Source organism: Vidua macroura, chromosome 3 (assembly GCF_024509145.1).
Source record: "Vidua macroura isolate BioBank_ID:100142 chromosome 3, ASM2450914v1, whole genome shotgun sequence".
NCBI classification, from domain to species: Eukaryota; Metazoa; Chordata; class Aves; order Passeriformes; family Viduidae; genus Vidua; species Vidua macroura.
Genome location: NC_071573.1, coordinates 96,620,001 through 96,644,398, shown reverse-complemented (window position 1 = coordinate 96,644,398; position 24,398 = coordinate 96,620,001). Strand labels below are relative to the sequence as shown.

Here is a 24,398-nt window from a genome sequence, read left to right as displayed (position 1 = left end):
CACAGTCCCAGTATGCACTTGATACTGGGACAGACCATGGCTGTTTTTCACTTCTGCTGGCTTATGAAACATTCTATTGCTTCAACTGGAGCACAGCCGCAGCACTATTGCTGTGTGAAATTTTGCTGTTCCTGTTATAGAGACCAATTTTGGAGGCAGTCACACAGTCACCACTGAAAAATCTTCCTTCGGGGGCTTTGTGGGTCTCTTATTGTTTAGGCAGGTTGGAGCTCAGGAAGAAATAATTTCACTGATCTCAGAGTGACCATGCTAAGAGGTGAGCTAAGCAGCTGTCTCTGCCTCTGCAATCTACTGTACCATACTTGTTGTTTTCATTGCCATTTGTGACACAAAATGCCTGATGCTAGCTGAGCCAATATGTATCTACTGATCAACAAGGACAGCTGTAGCAAAATTAGTGGAAAGGATTTGTCTTTTTACAACTTAGTGCTGGGCTATTTTAATTCACTTCTGTTTCTTCCCTTGTACCTTGGATATCATCTGCACAGAATTTGCAGTTTCCCTGCAACTATATTAGACAGGAGAAGGAAATGGTCACGTGCATGTGCACTGTTCTTGTAGGACAGGCACACTAGACTTATGTGGTGTGCCAGTGTGTCATGATGCTGCAATGGTGTACATCTCATGGACCAGAAAAATCATAACTGTGTTAGCATGACTGAGCAAAGGCTAATTATCCCTTCCTTTGATTACTGTTAGTCTGACTGCCCTAAAGTGCCTGTGATTACTGTACCACCTTTTGTGCCAAAGCTGGCTCATCTGATGCTGTCTGGGAGGAGGGAGTTGGGGACTTCTTGCAGCAATTTATTGCACAGTGTAGGCATATGCTTGTCTTCACGCACATTTTATTCTCTTCCACTAGAGGCAAAGACATCCTTAAAAATGTTTCTAACAATTTTCCCTTGTATTCTTACCTCTCAGCCATATCTATCTGCCATAATCTGTCAGCCTCCTATGCTTAGTACTGCCTTTCTTATCTGCCTGAGAGGCCTTTCATCCCACTTCCGCTTATATCTTCTCCTTGCCAAGTACATAGGCTGGTCCTTCTAGCTACTGGTACTAGACCCCTTCTTCAGGTGCATCACTGACTATGCCTGGCTCTACTTGTGTACCTCTGGAGAAGGCTACTGAACATTTTGACATTTCATGCCATTTATTTCCTGCTATAAATCCATCACCTTTGTCTTTTCATCTGGTTTACGTTTAATTTCTTTTGCTAAAGACATCAGAAGAAAGGTGGTAAGCACTGAGGGCATGAGGGGCAGACTCACAGCACTGACCTCCCACCTGTTCCCCTGCTGTGAGAGAGGTGAAAATGAAGAAAGTAGTTTGGGCTGAGTTCTAGCAGGAGCAGGTGACATCGGCTGCATTGCAAGGGAGCCAGAGAGCAGGGCAAAAATCCAGAGCCCAAGTGTAAATGCTTGAGTTTAGGCAAACCTTCATGCATGGATTCATCAAAACCCCAATCAAATTAACATAAAGTGTGTATATATTTTCATGCTGTGAGAGTCACATACTCCATAATTCCCCTTATCATGCATTGAAACCCTTTCACTTCTTCCATTCTCTCTGTCCCCCGATCTATTCTCACCTTCCTCTTGTACCTGAAGTCATTTTGTCTGCAGTTTCACTGGCCTGTGTGCTCTATGGGTATTTCTAGTCTGTTTAGAAATTCGCAGGAAATGAGCTCAGAATTACTATGTGGCCGTCCCTTATCCAGTCTGCAGAAAAAAAAAAAAAAGTGATTTTTTAGAAAATCATAGTAAAGCAACACTTAAAAACAACATGTATTGGAATGTGTGAATGATTGTTCATTGAGCATATTTTGACTAACACAAAATGATTTTTTTAATATAGATTTTACAAAGAAATATGCTAAAAATGTTGAAGACAATAATTAATACTTCAGCTACTGGTGTTTAAATAATCTGACATGATTACTCTTGTAAGCTCCATTTGCTGTTCTTTATCTTCATCATTTATTGTAGAATAGAAAGGTTATAGGCATGTGATTGGTGAAGACAGATATAAAAACTTATTAATAATTGTATTTATAAAATGGGGAAAAAAAAAGCATGTTTAGCTTTTCATCAAAGCATAGCTTGAATATTTAAGGGAATTTTCAGAAGTATATTTCCAAGAAAGCTGGAGATGCAGTGAAAATGTGCCTGCTTTCTGCATGGCTCATTGCTTTTTCACAGGAAAATTCCACATCACCCTTAGCCTGTGAGTGCACAGATGTATCTTACAATGAATAAATTTTGTCTGCAAGTGAACTAAGGACAAACAGCCGTGGCACGAAAGACCAGAATAGCCGCAGCAGTGATATCACCTGCTGCCACCATGAAACAAGGCATCACCCCTTCCACTCCTTTCAGTCCCTTCTCTGCTCTGAAATGATTTTGTCTTACATTACATGCTTTAAGTCCAGAGAAAGTTAGTTGTTTTCATTTCTCTCATGCATCTGTCTTTCTTGTAGGCCCCCTTTAGATACTGGAAGGCTGCCCTAAGCCTTTTCTTCTCCAGGCCCAACCACCCCAACTCTCTCAGCTTGGAGAGAGATATAATAGGAGAGATATTCCAGCTCTCTAATCATTTCAAGATAGAATTAGACCATGTTTAGCCTTTAATCCAGATAATTAAGGGTGCTGGAGAGCACTTAGTTTTCGGAAATTGTTGTGGATAAAGGACCACCAGAATGTGGCAAACCTGGTGAACCTTAGGTGGGAATTGCAGATGCTCTTTTATAGCAGCATTTAGCTGCAGGTATGTAACTATTTCCCAGGGCATCTACATGTATGAGGGCTGAGAGACTCTCTCAATTTCATTTTGTTATTCTTCAGTGGCAATTTCAAGGTAAACCACTTCTAATTCAGGAACTTAATATTTATGTCAGCCTAACTGTGTGGAAAGAAGTGTTCTCCATCTCTAAAATATACTTGTGCCCCTCAGATAAGATGTGACATTGTTTTTCAGCACTGAAGCAATTTAAGGGAGTATTTGTGCACTGCTGTTCCGGGCTACTTATTTCTGCCCCTGTGCTCCGGTTTGTCATCCCCTTAGTTATGGTATTACAGGTAAGTGGTGCTTATCTAAAAACCAAATCCACCAAAAGAGGAATAGTTTCAGTGACTGGGTTTACAGCCTAGCAACACAAATTGCTATTTTTCAAAATGCCTTACAGGCATAGAAATGAGAAGTTAGATTAGGAAATGGGCTTCTTAAACCTGTTTTGCTGCTAATTATTCAGGAAAAGATCCTGGCTTTCTTGTCCCAGTCTTCTCTAGTTTCAGAGGTCCTGTGTCCTGATCATGTGCAGTTATGACATGCCCCAAAGCTAAACAAAGTTCAATAGGTTTGACTGAGCCATCAGTAAATCATTAATCCATTCTCAATAAAATGTTAGTAAGGCACCACTATTGGTCAGAAGATGCTCAAAGCTCAGAATGATGTTCTTGACACACTGAATAATGTGTTTCATGTGAACGTGCAAATTGGTAGCCACATTTCATATAGACACAAGTAAGCTAACTTGCTACCTCTTGTTGATTCTTGCTTGAGAATGGCTTAGCAGTAACTGAAACACTTTGAGAAGATAATATGTTTAGCCTGTTTTTTAAGTTCTTAAGTAATACTGTTGACAATGGTTACTTGGAATTGTTTTGTTCTCTTATGACCTATAGGAAGAAAATGTACACCTGCATGAATGACTGTGCAAAGGCAGTGATACTGAGGCACAGTTCTGCTTTGTTCCCCAGAGGAGGCTGTGCCTCCAAAAGTTTGGTGAGCCAGCCTACAGCTCAGGCTATGCTTTGTTCATCTTTTGATAGAGAAGTTAGATACTTTTCTAATCTCTGTTGACATTAGATACTTCTTGTTGTATTCTTCCTCATAGAGAATGTAATGGGGGAGGCTTGTCCTCTTTCTGGCAACTCTTTAATCACCATCTCTTTTTCTTTCTCTTCTCTTGATCTGAAAGTTTTTGTTTGCTTCTTAATAGACTATATCACTTGGAAAGGATCCAATAATTTGCTGTTTCCTGCCATGTGGCTGACAAACCTAATAAGGAGCAGGATATACCACTCTCTGCGGTCTCTCTGCTGGGCTTAGCACATTGTTCTGTATACTCCAAGACTTCCCATTGAAAAGTAGTCCAAACACTTTTCAAACACCTCAAACATTGTGTCTATCTGATCAGAAAAAAATAGTGTGCCAAGTCCAGCAGTGAGCCTGATACAATTGCAGTGAAATCTATAAATATAGTATCAAAGACTTGTTGCCAAGTAAGAGAGCCTTACTCAAACTGGCTAAAGTTTTTTGGTATTTCTCCCCTCATCTGAGGAAGTTTAAGGACTATGCTGGTTCTTTTTCAACAGTTCATTAACAAAAAGCATTTATGTGTCTATATCTAGAATTACATGAATCTTAGCTATAATAGCAAATAAGGAAGAACCACATGACCCTGTAATTTTCATGTGAAAAGGCAAAAGAATTGGCAGGAATCCTCAACATCCAAATAGAGGCATGGTGTTGCTACACTGTAAGTTCTTTATCAATGGTCTGTCATTTGTGAAAGAAGGCTTGCCGAGCACTCGATAGGTCTTTGAATATTAGTATTAATAGAATTTTAAAAACACACTTTTTTTCCTTTTTTTTTAATTTCACCATCTGTATAGTGAAGTCAATAGTAGAAAAATCAGGCTCTGCTTTAAATAGCTATGACTTGCTCAATTAATTAGTTTCAGAACATTATACAGTACCTGTATTTGTATCCTGGGCAGCTTCAAAATTGTATAAAACCTTATTCTTGCAGAGTTCTTTGTATCAACTACAGCAGTAGTTTACATGTACTCTTTTGAGGTGCAGTTGTGGCTGTTTTTTGACTCCAGTGTTATGTGTAGTATTGTATCCTGTGTATTTTTGTTCTTGTGATGACTGCCTCATGTATTAGCTGTTCAGACATCCAGCACCATGGTGTGAGTTGGATAGCCTAGTTATTTTTCCCTTGTGTTGGGATTCCCACTCATTTCCATGGAAACCTGAAAAGCTGGAGGAATAAAGCACAGAAGCAATTGCTGTGTTACAATATGTGCAGCTTGTGCCTGGGAGTGCCAGTGTAGTTGTAGGTCTGGCTGAGCTTCCAGTCTAAAACCTGTAAAAGGGTTTAAGTTATAGATTTATTCCTTATTCAAACCTGTTTTATTTTCCTCATGAAGGAATGTGTTACAAGCACACGTTCTTACATACATGTTTTTTAATACTAATAGAATGGGCACACATGCACATCAGTGCATACTTCAATACGTATGTATATGTGCATACATTGGTACATATACATACACAGACACACATGCACGCACATCTCAGACAAAAACACATTCAGAAACAGAGGTATTAAAGTCTGTAAGAAATGTATCTAACTGTAAGTGACTTATCCAGCTTACCCACACAGTTATTCTAATGGCTGTCACTTTGAAGGCTTTTCTAAATCAAAAACAAACAAAAACTTGAGTAGATTGACAATGAAAGATACATGAATAGGACTAAATATATTTTTTAGTGACATAACCTAAAATATGTGTATCTCCTTCACAAAAAGTCAGAGATTTAACCATTTCATTTTACTCCTGAGCAGCTGGTTCACATCAAATTCTATGAGTGAGTTCAGAGACAACCAGAAGAGGGAACAAAATGGAAGATGAAAAATAATTTAGAAAATAAATGAACATGAAGTCACAGATCAACAAACAAGCTTGATTAGGGCAACCATCCTGAATGTTACTTTCTCTGTGTTTTCTCTGTATTGCTTTTCAAATCTCACTAAAACCACTATAGGTAAAATATGAAATTGATTCTTTGGCTTTCTGCAACCTATACTACCAGTTTTTACTCCTTCCCTTTATGTTATAGCAGGAATATCTGACTGCACTTTGAAATCATCTGTACTATGGCATGCTACTATTTTTATCAGCCACAGAGACACAGAAACTGGAATACTATGACTTAATGTGAAAATCTAATTTGGAGATACCAACTGTGATTAAAAGACAGTTCCCCCTTCATATTGGTTATGCTCCAATTCACAACAGGGTGTGATGCATGAAATCAAAAAAGAAGAAAGAACAACAGAGATAGTAGTCTCTAAAACTGCTGTTATAAAAACTATCTGTAGATGTCCTCAGTGATTTCAAATAATGGGGTGTGAAAAAACTTCTAAAATATGGATTAAATAAAAAGATCTTAGTCTACATCTAAACTCCTGCGCCTTTAATTTCCTACTGCCTAGTTTTCATCTCTAGGAGCCATCTCAGCAATAGCAAACACAAGGTTCTAGGACTTAGATGGAGTTTAAGGTTTGTGACTGCATACTGTAGGTAGTCAGCTAATTCCATAACCATACTATTGTAGATCAGCTTTGGAGAACTTTGAAAGAGGGGATTGGAGATTTTATAGGAAGGCTCTTCATCTGTGTCTTAAGCATGAAAAAAGCCTCTCAGGAAAATGGTGGTTAATAATATTAGATTATTTTCTGAATGATGCTATTTGTAGCATCAATTGCACATAAATGTAATTTTCCATTTGAAAAAATAATCTTGTAGGTGTTTTGGTTGCAAAGAAAAGCTTGAATACTTTAACATAAAGTGCTGATAGCCAGAAAGCAAAACAGAGGAATAGAAATTTAGGTATTTAAAATCTCATAGTGCTAAAAGCAGTCATTGGAGGAAGCTGAAACATGCTTTCTGAAGGTTGGGAATGGAAGTGCTGGTGGTGGAAATTCATGTAATGTTCTAAAGATATTTACTGTAGATTTCAATCCTCTAGGCACTGGAAGGTGCTTTAAGGTCTCCCTAGAGCTGCCTTTTCTCCAGGCTGAACAGCCCCAGCTCTCTCAGCCCCTCTTCATAGGAGAGGTTCTCCAGTCCTCCGATCATCTTCATGGCCCTCTTCTGGATTTCCTTCAACTGATCCATGTACTTGTTTTGGGGACCCCAGACATGCTCAAGCTCTAATCTAGAGTTTGGCTTTTTTTTGGCTTTCTTCTCTGTTGCATGAGAACAGTTGGATGTTTTCAAGTAATGTACATAATGGGTATGCATTCCCTACCTTTACTCGCTGGGGCTAGGGGGTTGCTAGGCTAAGTATTCCTGCTGGGCTTTGAGGACACGAGTGTACATGCACATTGGTTGTATTGCTTGTGGTGTTACAGTGCATATGGACTGCAATCACAATCCAGAACCTTATTTTGCCAAGTGCTGTACAAACATATGCCCTGCCCAGAAGACTTACAGTATAAACAGATAAATATGTTTCAGTTTTTATGTCAGTGGGACCTGACATGAGCTCAAGGATCTGCATATTATATTTCATAATAGGCCAGTGTGTTTTAATGTACAGAGCAAGCATGTATGACTTTCAGCACACTGATGTGATCTATCTTTTTATTTTATTGGGTAGAGACATATTTTCAGATATTTTAACTCTTTCATTTGAACATCTCTTTGCCACATCTAAGTTTGCATGCAAGTTTAGTTCCAGTTTTCTGTGAATATAATAATGGTATGTGATAATTGCATCATGTATCAACTCTTTAGGATGTACAGTTCAGAGGAATGATCTTGCATTATACCTTTATAATATATGGTGTTAATTATTTTGATAAATGTTCAAACAATTTTAATCTTTTTTTTTATTCTGAAGGTCTTCTGTAGACATGCCAGCCATTGGTTTATGCAAAAAGTTTTCAAAACTTTATAAAAATGTCAATAATTAGAAGCACTGAGTCTTTTTGCTGTTACAAATTTTATAAAGACAGATTCCCATCCTGTTGCTGGCACTGTTCCTTTCCCATAGGTGGTAAGAACAGGCAGAACTTTGGACGTCCTGTTTCAATGTCTTTGGGAGCCAGAATGCTTTTTCTGCATAAATGGCTTTCTTTGCATTTGCCAAGAAAGATTCTCTCACCCAGACAGAGTAATAACTATATTAAAAGTATATTGTCTCCTCAGAAATGCTGCCTCAGATCCTACATTTCATGTTAATGTGAAATTTGGGAAGAAAAGAAGCCTGAGAAGCGGGGAAGCACCTGCACTTTACAACATTGTCTTTGTCTTGCATCAGATCAACTCTTTCAGCGTGTATGTAAAATAATGCACATACTTACTTCCATAAATCTTCTTAGGTTTATCTCTGTTACTCAAGGATGAAAGGGACCTCTTTTTATGCAGAATTCACTTCAGTCCTTTCACCTAGTTGTCAAAACAGAACCTAATGATGCAGTTTCCAATCTTTACAACATGAATCAAGGAGATAAAATCTTTGCACCATTGGTCCTGTGTGGCTGGTGGTATAATAAGAGAGTATGTCACAAAACTGACATTAAGGATGCAGAGATGTAACTTTGAAAGTCTTAGTTTTCATTCTTTTATCCTCATAGCATACAAACATGAACAGATTTAATCAGATTCTTCCTCACTGTTATTAGAATAACTGAATTAACTTAAGTCAGAAAGCAAAGTTTTAACTGCGGGCAGAATACGGATTGTTCTACCAATTTGGTCTTGTTTGACCACTTTGAATTATTTATCAACAGTTCTTTCTAGATCTTGAAACCAGTACTGACAACATAAGAATCTGAAGCAGGAAATCTCTTTTGTGCCTTGTTAAGAAAAAATGTGCTTTTCAATTTGCTTTAAAAAAATTCCATATTTATAATAATAGAATTTACAGGTGCTTTGATGTCAGTGACAACATGAAATGAAATAAATTTGAAAAACATAATAAACATATATTAATAAATTAAAATAAAATCACTTTCTGGCTGTCCATTCCAGGAGTTAAAGGGGCACTCTTTATGCCAGCTTAATTGCATTCTAAAACTCATGCAATCATCCAAATTGCTAACTGTGCTGGTAATAACAGGCCTACTTTAATGTAGCACTTTTTCAGGCCTTGTATGGGCCACTAGGTCACAGTGCATTAGTTATCACTACACATATTGTCATCTCTGTCCTAGGAAGATACCTGGGGTTTAAAGTAAACTATGCTACAAAATCCTGTCCATTAGGGATGTGTTTCTTCTTTCGTTTTTTCCCTTTTTTTTCCTTTTACCCCAGAAATTGCTATAAACAAGTTTTAAGCAGAAAATTGCCAATTAATATTCATTATTCTTGTGGTCTCTTCTTTATGTTTTGAGTATTGTGTTTTATAGTTTTAGTGTTAAAACTATTCAACTTATTGAACAACTGAAGTAGGTACTCTTGTTTTATGCAAAAACTGCAATAATCTGTGATCCTGTGTAATTTATGCTAATTATGTTAGAAGGGCCATGATTGATATTTTGCTTGCCTGTCTTACTAATTTATCAGTTAATTGTTGCACTTCTAATAGCTGTAAGCCATTTATGACATACCCTTTGAAAAGCATATTGGCCTGTACACTAATAACAACAAACACTTCTGATACCATGGAGTTCTGAAATAGTATTCTTGCCATTGCTGTGATTAGACAAAACCTAAAACCACAAAGGAGGTTTCATTGTTGTGGAGCAGTGAATGGGGAAGAAGGGATGCTAATCTCTTCACTTAATAGTGACAGCAATTAGCTAATTTCAACAGACTAAGTTTTTTTTTTAAACTATCCTGTTTTCAGTGTGCACACTGTTAGTTTACTAAACTGCAAGGCGTACATAGTTTTCTTTTGGAATTAAAAAGAAGATATAATTAATAAATGTCCTTTTCTGTATCTGAAATACTTGTCTTTTGCATGGTACATATCCACTACAGTTAGCTTATGTTTAATTGTCTTTAATCAAGACCTTAAACACAAGTTCCATCCTTTTAATAATGCTTATTACATGTGGTGCTTTGGTCTGTTTTGTTCAAAAATGGTTATAGGTGTCTTCAATAATTGTTAGTCTGATTCAGTGCCAGTGAAAATACTACTGTTTTCTACACTGGAAACAATACTGGATCAACAAACCTTAGCATGTTCATTAGTTGTGATATATTTTTGAATTTGGGATACCAGAAATGAGATTTTAAAATCTGTTATCCTAATTTTTTAAGAACACAAATTCCCCATGTGTATGTTGTGGCATACTTATACTCACTAATATCAGTTTGTGGATGTAGTGACTGGCTTATATAAAAGCTTGTTGTGGGCATTTTATATAGTAAAATATCTGTGTATGCTTCTCAGTATGCCAGTACTAAATATGTTTAAATTGCTTGTTCTATTTTCTCCTTGTATTCAGAAAAATATGTATTTTTATACATTCCTTATTTAAAGGGTGAATAAGTCAAAGATAAACCAACAGTCTCCTTGGTTCATTACAGACTTAGATAACGTAGGTAAGTTTGGGCAGGTGAAACCTGATCCAGTTTGAAAAAAATTCACAAGATGCACATGCCAACATTGTATTTTCACTTCAGAAACCCCTCGTTGAGGGAGGGCAGGGTAAGCCTCTGGCAGATTTGGAAGTGAAATTTGCTAAGCAAAGTATGAAAGCTGAAGCCTTTCCTTTCCCCTCTTATTTTCCATAATGATCTTTTGGTTTACAGCTTTTAAGAGCTGTAACTCTTACAACTCTGCTTCTGGCTGAACTGTGGGAACAAGTCAGTGATTTTATCTTTCAGCAGAGCTGTGTGCTTTTTTCCAAGCAGTTTGCCAGGCACAGCTCTGGGAGGTTGTTCCCCATCAGAGGGCCTTTAGGCCTGACCTAAATGTGGGTGATTCAAAGCAACAAAGAGGTTGAAACACAGCATGATCGTGATTACAGTCATTAGGACATTCAAAGATAAAGCTAAAACTCTAAAGAGTTACGACCACTTTGACCTGAATTTCAGCAAATGTACTTTGGCTTTTTGTGGTCTGTGTTCTGCATATGGTGATAGGTAGTACACTGCATACTCCTCAGTATTGGTGCAGGCCCCATATTTGGCTTGTTCTTTAGTCTCTTAGGATTTTAATGAAAATTCAAAGATGTGTAGTGCAAATACATTGATTGAGAGTTACAGAAAAGACTCCTACAGCCCTTCCTTGGTAGGTACTTTCAGCTAATAAAATTGGTGCTTCAATAAACATAGGTGCAAAAATATTAGAAATATAAAATAGAAATAAGGAAACCTTCATTAGGTTGCTGTGCCCAAAAGACCATTGTATATACTTTTAAGATGTATATTAAGTGAAGGTGTTTCTCAGTTTTGGTGCTTGTCCAGAACATAGGCTTCCATGAAATTAGGCTTTATGTTAAATCCTAGGAGTTAAATGTAAACCTGTCTTTTGGAGCACATTATACCTCAGGGCTTGCACATGAACAGTGTGTGCAAGAGCAAGGCACACACGTGGGCCAAGGGCTGAAGCACACTGTTCTATAGAGACTGTAACCTGCCTTGCGTGCCTTCCCTAACCTAGTGGGTTTTAAGCCTAGAAGTGGAAGTGTAGAACATTTTGTGTTACTTGTGACCACCATGTCTGTGAAATCTAACTCTCTGTATTTTAGTAAGTCTTATTGGCTTCCTGTTTTCTAAAAATTAAATATTTTATTTCATTTTTTTCTTTTAAAGCAGTGTTCTTACAATTTTCTTCCATAATACTGTGAAAAATCTAGGTCTGCCATCAGCTAAATTATTTTTCTGTCTTTGTTGTCATACAAAATATAACAAATTGCCACATTTCAAATTTAGAATTAGAAAAATAACCTTTCTTATGCCTTATATCTGTCATTTTCGAACACATTGTGTTCGGGAACAGGATTTTAGAGGAAAACAAATCATGCCAGATTCAACAACCTGAAGAGAAGCAAGGCTGCTGCTGATCCCTGTCCCTGAGTTCCACCAGGAGCAAGGCTGAAGATTCATTTACAGCAAGCACACAAAGCACTACGTGTGCATATACATAAATACATGCTTGCATAGCTGCCCACACAGATTCTAGAGGGACACTCAGAGAACTCATGTGAACACAAACATATGCACACAACCACACACCCATCCAGACAGAAGGAGCAAGAAGCCACATCTTTTATATCATTCCAAATGCAACTAAGACTTTTGGATAAAAAATACTATAATGTCTTGATTTTTATGGATGTAACTTCATGCTAGAATTTCTAGAATAAATTCAGTGAATTTGGTGCAAATTTCGTTCAGAATAACCAACAATACAGAAAATAATCTTCAAGAAATCTCATTTTATGGAGTTACTAAAGGTTTAAGTTGCTTATCACCCCCACTTGAAAGTAGCATCTTCTAATAGAAATATACTTCTTCTATTCATGACAAGGAAATTAAAGTTCTTTTAAGAAGAAATTATTTCTCTCCATTTTTATTTGATTCTTACTATAAATTTAACATTCAGCTTTAATCTGTGCTGATTCTGAGTGCTTTGCTGACTGCTGGAGAAATATGTAGGCCTATTTTTCCTTCTGTTATATTTAATTCCTTATTAGGAGGCCTTTGAATCAGAGACTGCTTTCTTTCAATGTCTGCATCTAATGCAAGGAAATGTGAATTCTTGTTTAAGCCTATCTGTATAACCAAAAAATGAGTTGTAACAGGAATTTGAAAACATTTAAGACAGTTCTTTTTTCTTCTTGTGAAAAATACATAAGTATTTTTCAGTCAGAAATGCTTATAAATAGCGGGGGGAATGAGCATGGCATAAAGCACCTGAGACTTCAGTATTGGAAGGTCCTGTCAGCATACGCTGACATTCACCACCCTGACCCTTCACAGGTCAAGTGGCCTGGCATAGGAACACCATCAATGACTGGTTAAAGGATGGTGCAATTTGAGTTGCTTAACTGTATGGACATATTCTGGATGTCTTTTTCCCAATGGAAATTCTGGTTCATGTCCCAAAGCCTATTCCCTGAGCATATCCAAAGTATCTTTATGGAGCCAGACTGATGAGTGGGTATCTGCTCCTAAAGTGCTAAAGATCCACTGCTATTTCTTCTTACCCTTTTATTCCATACTACTTTCTCATACCTCATATCTAAGGTAAAAGGAGGTAAAAAGACAAAGATACTCAAATTATCTGTGTGCACTTTGGGTCTTCTTCACTCTAATCTGAGGCCAGTGAGAAATACTTGAAAGGGTTCTCTGTTTCCTGTCAGGTTACTTATTGAACCCCAAATGTATTTCCCCACACACACAAAAAAAAAAACAAACCAAAAAAACCAAAACAAACAAACAAACAAAAAAACACAAAAAAACCAAAAACAACAAAAAAAACAAAAAAAAAAACAAAAAAAAAAACAAAAAAAAAAACAAAAAACAAAAAAACAAAAAAACAACCACACCCCCCCCCCAAAAAAAAAAGGTCATATATGAGGAACTTGTGAGTTTAACCAGAATTCTGCTTATTCTGGCCTGTGTTTACAGATTTGACTGCAGCCTGCACTGTTCATCTGAAAATGAAGGGATTGGATTCCCTGTGTGCATTACAGTAGGAGAATGACTCGTACTGAAAATTTCAGAACAAGTCCTGAGGATATATTCTCTATTATTCTGCAAGAAGGACTCTCCTTGATATTAATAAAAGCTTTGTCTTCATCACAAATGGAAGAGAGCAAAAGATTAATTTATATTCTAGTCATTAATTTGCCCATGTGCGTATTTGTTCGCTTTGTATTACGTACCCTCATCTTGTAACTTTTATCTTAGCAGAGTTCTCCCTGGAACTCTGCTCTGGTTGTATGCTGGTATTTTCCTAAGGGGAAGATTCAAATACAGTAATTCTTTTGTAAAGTTTGCCTTTTCCTGAAAAAGGTGCTCTAAAATATTTGAACTAAATTTCAGATGTCCATCTGAATGCACCTGGTTTTGTGGGGGAAAGAGTCTGAAAGGAGAGGAAATTGGTTTTCCATTCTGCCTTAACTTTTCCTTAAACACTCCAGTAGCTGCTTAGAGTAACTTTGTGTCTCTTTTGTCTTGTAGATCTTAAAATAAGAAACAAGTACCTTAAATGTTTTTGGGAGAGTCAGACAGGTTTCTGTCAAAATCAAGATCTTGAATTTTACTGTACTCTGTTAATAACAGTAATAGATGATATTTAATTAAGATGATTGAAAGATTAAGAACTAATTTTAAAGAACTGACTATGCAAATAGTGTCGTATGCAATACTGACTATGTAATATAGTCATAATAGACACAAGAATACTCTGTCAAAAGCCTTGTTAAAATTGAGCTGAATGCCATCAACTACTCTCCCTTCATCCACAAGTACACACATTTTATCCTAGAATGCAATTAATTTACAAAACTATGATCAGTAAGGCATAAATTAAGGTTCAAATATTGTTATTGATTCACATTTGGTCTGCTTAGGGGAGAGGAAGACCTGCTGAAGCAGATAGTGTTTCACAACAGAGATATTTGGGGCACATTGAAATAATTGATAAATGTCCCATTTACCAGATAGGTTAAACAATGTCTCACAAAACATATCCAGTTTATAAAAACATATTCAGATTACCAGGAGTCATAATTGAGAAATTAATTTATTTTGGAATATAAAGACATGCTTGAAAAGAAGTTATGTTACAATTTGGATTTGCCTATTATTTTCTGAGCAGAGCAACAGAAGGTCAGTTTGCAGTTTTTTTAGGAAGACTGCACAGAATACTTATGTAGTATGGGATACACTGCTTACATAAACTATTCATAATTTCCAGGTCATATTTTTTGATTCTAGATGTAGGGGCATTTTAAATGGTGGATATGCATTTGACATATTTTGTTTTGTTCCTTGAGACACTAGGTTAAAAAAAACAATTTTTTGAATCCTTTAATTTGACTTTCACACAGAAGAAATATAATTTTCTTTAAGTTATAAAAAGAGACACTTAGAAAACTTTGGCTATTAAAATAATAAATCTTACCTGCAGAAATTTGCATCTTGCATCATAGGGGATGAAAATCTGCCTCTACTGAGTAACTTGAGTAACATGGAGATAAATTTTAAATTGCAATCTTTTAATGTAATAAACTCATTACGTTTTCAGGAAGTCATAATATTCTTCTCCAAACATTTTATTTTTATCATATTATGAGTATGTGTAATATTACTGATTAGGGAAAAGCAAGATTTCTAACAATTTAAGCAACATTCTTGATTGACCATAACAATTATGCAATAATTCTAGTATTTAACGGTCATTTCCATATATTTTTGAGGTCACAGATGATCATGCAGAGAATCACAGAATGAGTCAAGTTGGAAGGGACCACAGTGGGGCATATGGTCCAACTTCCATGCTTAACCAGGGTCACCCTAGAGCACATGGCACAGGATTGTGTCCAGATGGTTCTTGAATATCTTCAGTGAGGGACACTCCACAGCCTCTCTGGGCAATCTGTTCCGGTTCTCAGTCACCCACACAGCAAAGAAGTTCTTCCTCATGTTCAGGTGGAGCTTCCTGTTCATTAGTTTCTACCCATTGCCTCTTGTCCTATTGCTGGGCACCATCAAGAAGAGCCTGGAAACATCCTCTGACACCCTCCCTTCAGACACTGACAGACATTGATGAGGTCCCCTCTCAGTCATCTCTTCTTGAGACACAACAGGCCCAGCTCCCTCAGCCTCCCTGTGTAAGAGAGATACTCCAGTCCCTTAATCATTTTTGTTGCCTTCCCCTGGACACTCTCCAGGAGCTCCATGTCCATCTCATCCTGAGGAGCCCAGAACTTTCTACAGTATAGACAGTGAATGCTTTACCTCAGTAAACACTGGACATCTTTTGAGTGTTTGAGAATCCAGTTTTTGGATGTGAAGAAATAAAAGTAAGAAAAAAAATTTAAGAAAGATGAATTTTGGAAGGCCAGATCTAAGGCCCTTAGCTCTTTTGTAGCTTTCTAGACTTCTGTTACATAATGGCTAGAGAGAAACCATAATAATTCACTAAGGAAGTGTTGGCTGACTTGGAAATTTAGAACTTGGGACTGAACCTTGCAGTCACCATGCCTCTAGCTAGAAATACAGATACCTTCAGAATTTTAACTGTAAGAATAATTTTCAGGAGTACTTGCCCTCAAGGGAAGAGCAAAAATCGCAATTTGTCCTGGAAAGGAGGCCACGTCTCTTGATCATTTACAGCTGGCAGCCCTGAGAAAGTCCATATGGTAGATATGTGACTGTAGCTAGAGACAGGGAGAGGATGCTGGTTACAAAACTTTTCGGAGCTCAGGTAGCTCTATGGTGAGACTCAAAGCTTTGAATACTTTAAAAACCTGAAGACTCCAACAGGGTATCCAGCAAGCCAACAGATAAGGTCCTGTTGAAAACTTGCTCTCTGTTCTTAGACATTAGTGACCGTATCTGAATAATTCAGTGTTTTTTTCTGGAAAATTAATGCAGCCTTAAAGGTTGTGCAGCTACAGATCACATCCTGCTCTTCAGCTGCAGCAGTGCAGAAGTTGGTTTTGCTCATCTGGTTGTCCAGATGCACTTTGCTGTTACTGACTGGCAGATTGTGATCTTCTCTCTGTCAAGCATGGTCCACAAGTGTTGTTCGTACATACAAGAGTCTGGAACCATGTTCTTCAGATGGATCAAATCTGCCAAATGACGCAGACCAGTGTATGTAGTTGGCCTGTCCCCAGCATAGTTTATCATTCTGTTAATTCCTCTATTATCTGCATATTTCAGTAGCGTATAATCTTCCAGAGTACTGGTGAAGATACTATTGTAGGGGTAAATGTATGCCTGTGGGATTATATTAGAAAGGATCTTGTTAAGTATATATTTTTTTTCATTTTTATAATTAGTTTTGTATAAAAATAACTTTTATAAAAATAATTTTTCTGGAAAAATATTTTAATACAGAATTATTTCTTTCTGGAGAAATATTTGCTAACTGTGATAAATATGCTGATTTTATGAAGCATTTATTTTATTGTCTGAATGCTCAGTAACAGAAAGCAAAATGTTTCAAAGGTGTCTAAGGATATGATATCCTGACATAGCTACCTTTACTGACAACTTCTAGAGTATCCTCAAAGAGTAGTATCAAGTGTTTTTGATTACAGATTTTCCATGAGGGAAGTGTTGACTGCTGCTAATTATGTCATCATCTTGTATCCCATATTGCTTTTGTATGACATTACTAAGGGTCAGCATCAGGAATATTAACCTAGTAAGCCACACCATCCCCATAACAATTAATAAAGGTTAATCTTAAAAGTTACAAGTAAAATTTTTTAGATTTTTTTTTTCAGTTCTCCCTCATTCCCCAAGTAACAGCAATGTATTGAAGACTTATTAGCCTATGTTTATTTTGGGGGGTAAATGTTGTCTGAGACTTTGATTTTAAAATGACAAATAGTGACAAATATCCCTTTAAAAAAATGCTTGTTGATTACTGTTACTACATTTTCAAATAATAATAATCATCAAATCTCTTTTATTAAAGAATTCTTCTTTTATGACTATGTACCTTTTCTATTTTTAACATTTAATGAAATACTTTCACCTGCTCCTAATTGTGATAATTTTATAAGATTGTCTTCTTCTTAGTTTGTCTCATTATTATTTCCAGCTTTCAAATACTGACAATTTAAAAACACCCTGTGTTTGTGTGTGTGTGCAGTAGTTACTGGTATAAGATTCTGTACAGTGGGATGTAACAAGTCTTATTGCCTGCATACAGGTGACCATACAGACATTTTTTTTGGTTTTACTCAGAAAATTTGTATGTAGTATAGCATCTTGTGATTTATTTGTGAGAGCACTATAACTATTCATGTCTTGTTTCTCTAAATCTTCAGTAACACGAATGCATATAATGGTGGTACAGAGTTCCTAAATCTACCTCTCCCTGCCCATTGTCCTAAGTAAGGCATATCCAATAATTTGGTTCTTTTAAATTCTAATTTACAGAGTTAATTTCTGCCTAGACCTCTTTTATCTTTTCCTTCTGGGAATTGACAGTCATAGAGTCACAGAATGGCCTGGGTTGAAGGGGACCTTAAAGATCATCTAGTTCCAATCCCCCTGATTTTGCAGGGAATATTCCACTAGACCACATTGCTCAGAGCTCCGTCCAAGCTGGCCTTAAACACTGATGGGAATGGGCATACACAACTTCTCTGGACAGCCTTTCCTCCCAGTGTCTCACCACCTTCATGGAATATCTTCCTGATACCCAGTCTAAAGCTATGCTGAGGTTGAAACCATTCTCCTTCAGTCTATCACTACATACCCTTTGTAAAACGTCCCTCTCCATCTTTCTTGTTGGCTCCATTCAGGTACTGGAAGGCCACAATTAGGTCACCTTGAAGCCTTCTCTTCTCCAGGCTTAGCAAACCAAATTCTTTCAGCTTTTTCTTGTAGGAGAGGTACTCCACATTAATCAGCTTAGACCTTTCTGTTTTCATTTTTAGAGCTTCTCTTTGAAGAAAGGTTAAAATTTTCTTCTCTTCCTGCTCCTGATGCCTTTCTCTTTGCTTTAATATGTAATACTAGATGCCAGGCTAAGGCTAACTCTAGCCAGCCTGTCCTCCATGTCTACAAGTTCTTTTCTGGAACAGAGGCTAAGTAACAGCTGAGCTGCAGAGCTGTAATTTAGAGGTCATGAATAAAGTACAACTACTAAGGTGAGCTCCTTGTGAGACCAAGGTCCGCATTTCCTTTTTCTGCCTGTGAAAGTGGTGAGGAAGTCCATGTTTGTGTGAGATTGATGGTCTCAGTAGCAGAATTCTGTTCCTGGCCATGGAAGTTTCAGGGGTGCCACTGAGGACTGAAATAGTAAGCTGCCAGATGACTGTACTTCTGCAGAACCAGTGCAAGTCTTGCTAGAATTTCAGGAAGTTGGTTACTCCCAGCATCCAACATGTAATTCACGGAGGAATGAAGGCTGAAGTTCTGACATGACTGACAAAGATCTGTGAGCAAGCATATAAATATTGAGGTAAAGCAAAATTCCATTGACTAAATGTAGGCATCTATCATCATTTGATGTGTCCTAGAACATCCAAAATTCACACTGGCATATATGAGAAGGCATCTAGGTCACGGACAATGGCAAGTGAATTTGTGCTTTTCTGGAGAAGCAGCAAACTAGGTAGCATACACAACAAAATTTAAAATTGCATTGTGTGCCAGCAGCTTTTATAATGTTTTTATTTCTTTGACCTGCTTCTGGATATAGATTGTGGATCTTACAGGGGCTTTTCCAGCTTAGTGATTTCTTCTGTGATTGTCAATATAGTTAAAAGTGTACTATACTACCCTCAGTGTTTTTGAAGTGTTTACTTTGGTTTAGAAAGACAGATAAATCTGTTTTGTAGTTTGTCCCTTATAAATTTACACAGACTATCATAATAACTGGGGCAGCATTTCCAGGTTAAGATCATAATAGTTCTTTCAGCAGGTTTTTCAGTATTGGCAAATGAGGCTAGATAATGTTTTTCAAACATTTTAAAAGCATACTAGTCTAGAGATCAAGTAACTTCACTTCTGGTCTCCTGTCAAGTCATTACACATTTGAGAGTTATAGAATAATCCAGAGCACTGTTTTCTTATTAGCAAAAGGAAATGAATATCATCATCTAGTAAGTAATTTTTATATTCCAGAGATGCTGTTATATGCTTTGATATGGCAGCTTAAAGAACTTCAAATGCCTCTCAAGTCATTGGAGCTAAGAAACTGGCTAGGACGTAAACTCAAGGTGTAAGATAGATACTGTGTGTGGGTTAAAGTTTAAGATTTAGTTTAGGTGCCTGTAGGAGATATCTACAGGCATGCCAAGTGTCTTGTGCAATAGTTGATGGAGAGCTAGACCATAGAGACAGAGGTGCCTAGAGACTGATTTTGTCCAGCCTGAAGTAGCTGATCAGAGGAGTTGGTCCTCAAGCTCCCGTGGCTGTGTTAACCTAGGGGTAAATTCAGTTGTCTAAGCATGGGCAGTTAGTGCCATTTCTGATGCAAGAGGATACCTGAAACTTTTGCACAGGGTTGGTAGATACAACAAAGGATTGGTCTGTACCGTTCCATAATTTTCTGGACTGGCAGTTGAGGATTTGATGGAATACCTTGTGGGATCTCAGATAGCATGATTGGTTGATGAAGACAGAAGCTTATACTCCAAATGTATCTGCACTCAGCTAAATATTAAATTAATATGAAAATGAAATCCTTAATTTTAAAATTAAACCCACTCAAAGTTATGCAGAAGACTGACCTGAAGCCCCCTAAAAGTGGCTAGTGCTCCATTAGCTTTCATAATATCAGTCTATTTTAAATTATCCCTTTAGTGTGGAATATAGCACTCTACCAGGAATTAGATGATGATTGCTGAGAAACAAAACTACGTCAATAGTACAGAATCTTGTGAGATTGACACTTTCTTTTAACAAATCCCTGTTACCTACAAATTTTGTTGAGGTGATTCTTTCCTCCTGCTGTTACATGTTGAGGGAGCTCTTTAAAAAGACTCCTTGATTTCTTCTTTCCTAGTTACTTACCAAATTGTTTGTGTTAAGGTACTGACCAAAGAAAGTTAGGTGATTAAAGGGTTAGCTGCGAGTCACTTGTAGCCTTTTCCATGTTTTTCATGAGATATATGACATTCTTACCAGATTCCAATCCAAGGATATTGCTATAAAGGGGGTGATTGATTTTTTTCCCCTGGGGGAACTAGAGCTCCATGGTCTATTTCTGTGCTTCCTGACCTTTACAGTATCATCACTATGTATGAAGCACTGTAGATCCATCTTGCCATCTTGTTCTTCTACAGCCAAAGGAGCTGGTGATACAGATGCTGCATATATTTTCCCTGACTCAGTCTCTCAACATAGTTCAGTGCAATTTGCTTCTGTTGAACAAAATCCTGAGCTCTAGCTAGCCTATTTAGTTTACCTTTTAAAATCTGGTGACAGTTGTGCATGTAAAATCAGAAGAAACTATGTGTCCCTACATTAATTACTATAGGCCAGTGATGGTGATACTTTCAAAGATCTAATCTGCAGCCTTGCCCCTGTATGGTAAACATGTTAGATTTCTATGTATTTATTACTGCACAGAAAGCTACACTGGATTGGGAAGCTATTTATGTTTGTAAAATGAAGATAAAGATCTAGTCATGTAGCAAGTAACCCATTCCTGAAACTTAAAAAACACAACTAAACAATGAAACATGCTGGCAAAGTTTGTAATGCCATATTAAATAACATGAAATATTTGAAGGTCTAATGGTGAATCTTCATTTCCTTTTCAGTCATTAGTCCTTCCTCTCTTTCCCACTGTAAAGGGTTTGCTTAGAAAACAACCTGTGATGTGTGACCCCTTGACTTTAGTTTTAAATTGTATAGAAATCTATTGAATCATTGTTTTGGAATATATGGGAGTAATGAAGGGTTTATGTCAGAAATATCCCCTTGAAAAGAGGAAACAGCACTTAGTTGCACACCATTTGCTATGACAGCAGGGCACAGAAACTGACTGTTTAAAGCAGAAATTACTGCATTTTTTTGTTTTTACATAAACAAAAAGATCCTAAAAATCCCTTGAAAGGAGAACTTCCCCTTACAGGATAAAATGGAATTAAAATAGTGTCAATAAATCGTGTGAGAGACTGTATCAGTCTGTGCATTGATAGTCTGTGCATGCAGGATAAGAACATTGACTGCCTGCTAATCTATTCCCAGATGGAGGTGGATGCAGACGAGAAGCGCCATCGCACACGCTCCAAAGGTGTTCGAGGTATGTCTCTTGCTTCACTAAATCACTCAAGGCCCCGGCTCAGGGTGACCTTCATCCTCCAGAATCTCTTTGCACAATTCATTCTGACCCTTGCTTTTACACAACCTTTCTGGTAATTTTCTGTAGAAGAGGGGTACTTGTAATAGATGATAAATTTTTATATGTTTTCCATCTCTCTGCAGTTCCCGTGGAACCAGCCATACAAGAGCTGTTCAGGTTAGTGCTCTGAGTGTAAAATGTATCCCCATTAGCAATTTAGAAAATTCATGCCTTTTAATGGGTATAATGCACTTTCAAGTTCATTGGTGGTTTGCTCATGCCCTGCTGCACTGATGAAATTAATTCCCTCGAGACTTGCTAATAAAAAGCATCCCTTCTTTTTTTTTTCCCCTTCAGTTATTTGATTTCTCTTTCTGTCTTGGTTGCCCTCCATCTCTGTAATACCTACTGCCTGCCTGCTTTTAGCATAATCTTTCTGCAGCACACCAACACCTATATAATTAATTTTCTCTTTTGCAGCTGTCCCACGCCTGGCTGTGATGGCAGTGGTCATGTTAGTGGCAAATATGCAAGACACAGAAGGTAATATCTGTATATTTTTCATAATTTAGTGAAGAGATTTGGTAAACAAGTTATCTGGCATGACCTTGATAAACCAAACAATGATAAAAATTAGCAGTTACATATTCTAGAAGCCACTTAGGGTTATTTTTTCTTTCTGAATGTCACAAAATTTAACTCACATATTTGCTGAGGAGACTTGCTCTCATTGTCAATCTTCTCTCAATTTTTGCATACAGTTCTCTTGCTTATATGTTGCAAATTAAGATTTGGTCGCACTTACCTGTTGGCGCTCGTGTTCATGTTATTTAATGTGTTTCATAGCTGAATGAGAAAGAGTTTCTGAGCAATTTTAAGTTCAATGATCAGGTTAGGCTCAAAGGTCAAAGCTTAAGGCAAATCAACGATAATAAGACTTCAGAGGTCAAATGTTGTACTGTATTATAATTACCTTTACTTCAGTTTCTAGACTATGAAATGTGGAGACATCTCCTTTAAAAAAAAATTTCCAGCTGTTTATGGTTAATAGTATACAAGGTAGCATATGTTACACATGCTGCATGTGCTTCAAATTAATGTAGACCTCAATCTTTACAGTTCTGTGTCTGCAAGGTCAGTGTTCAATAGTGTTGTACATCCATCTAAACACCATTCTTTTCCTGCATCATTTGTCCATGAATTTTTTGTGCAATATTTTTAAAATTTAACAGCTCTAGAATACATGTATTTTTCTCTCATTGCTGTGCATTTCATTTGACATATTTCATACAGCAGCCTATTGTAGGAGATAAAATGGCTGATGTTTAGGCCATCACTTTTCTGAATTGAGGAAGTGTTCAAACCAGTGTTAAATTATCCTGAAATGCCAGAGTTTTTTTTCCATTCTTGATTTTTCAGCTTATAAAGTACTTGTGGTGTTTATAGGAGTACATATTTCACACCAAATCTGATTACTGCATGAAATGGGCATATGGGGTCTAGGAATTAAATTGAAATTATACATTAGGGGTTAAGGCATTTATTTGAAATAGGAAAAGATACTGAACAGTGCCACTCAGTCCACTCATGTTCCTTTTTTCTTATCAGTGAATGAAGCTTAATGACAAGTCCAGAAAACACTTTCAAAATTAGACCAAGAACAGTGATATTAGAATTACTTTGAATTGCAGTTAAACTGTATAAACCATAAAATAATTATTCACATTTATTTTCTTAATCTTTTCTTCACTCATAAGAGCAGTAACATTTTTGTTGCTATTTGAAGACTTGGGTTAGATTAGAACACTGATTTAGGAAAACTATCCAAAATAATTATATTTAAATTCACTTGTGACTTTTCATTTCAAACCATGGTTTTCTTTTGTCTGTTTTCGTTATGGAAACACAAGTCTCACAAGTAATTAAAGAATGGCACTAAATCCTTCTTTTCCCTCAGAAATTTCATGACCTGTCAACAGTAAAGTGATATGATATAATGGCCTTTCTAGGTACAAGATTATAGGTACATACATTTCTTTACACTTCATGGAATTTCTATACAGATATCAAAAACATACAGAAAGAAACTCTTTAGATTGAAAAATTCTGACTTTTCTTGTGAATTGCTCTAAGTTTGTGTTAGAGTTGGTGTCTTTGTTTGTGTAAGATCACCCTTTTGGGGAAAGAGGAAGCAATAAATGTGAGGTTTGGAAAGATTACATGCAGTTTTGAGATGTTAATTCCATATTTTGCTTTCTTGACATGATTCTGGTATGTCAGTACACGAACAGACTGAATCTCAGAGCTGTTAATTAAATGAAATTTTGGGCAGATGCGATAAGAATAAAAATTGGAAATACATCAAAAAATCTTTTTTTTTTTACAAAAGAATTTGTTGGGCTTTTATGTTTTCTTGTCACCATGATTGCCAATCCAATAATCAAAATATATTTAACCAATATATGTCCTATTTAATGTAAAAACACAGAGTTCTTTGTTGAGGTTTACAATGTACATTTATCTAAAATTTCTGTTTTCTAGAAGAGAAGCACTTTTATTCACAACCCACACCTACTAAATTTACTTTTTTGAAAGAATTTGAAGGAATTTTCCTCCTTTTCTATTTTGCTATA

General features: G+C 36.8%; 1 protein-coding gene across 1 annotated transcript in view; it reads left to right on the top strand.

Moving 5' to 3' along the window:
* The window catches only part of MYT1L (myelin transcription factor 1 like), a 220,952-nt gene that overhangs the window by 68,001 nt on the left and 128,553 nt on the right, over positions 1 to 24,398 (top strand). The window contains exons 2-4 of the mRNA XM_053973564.1: positions 21,672 to 21,726; positions 21,909 to 21,942; positions 22,246 to 22,308. Coding sequence (XP_053829539.1) covers positions 21,672 to 21,726; positions 21,909 to 21,942; positions 22,246 to 22,308 — 152 coding nt within the window. The remainder of the gene's footprint in view (positions 1 to 21,671; positions 21,727 to 21,908; positions 21,943 to 22,245; positions 22,309 to 24,398) is intronic.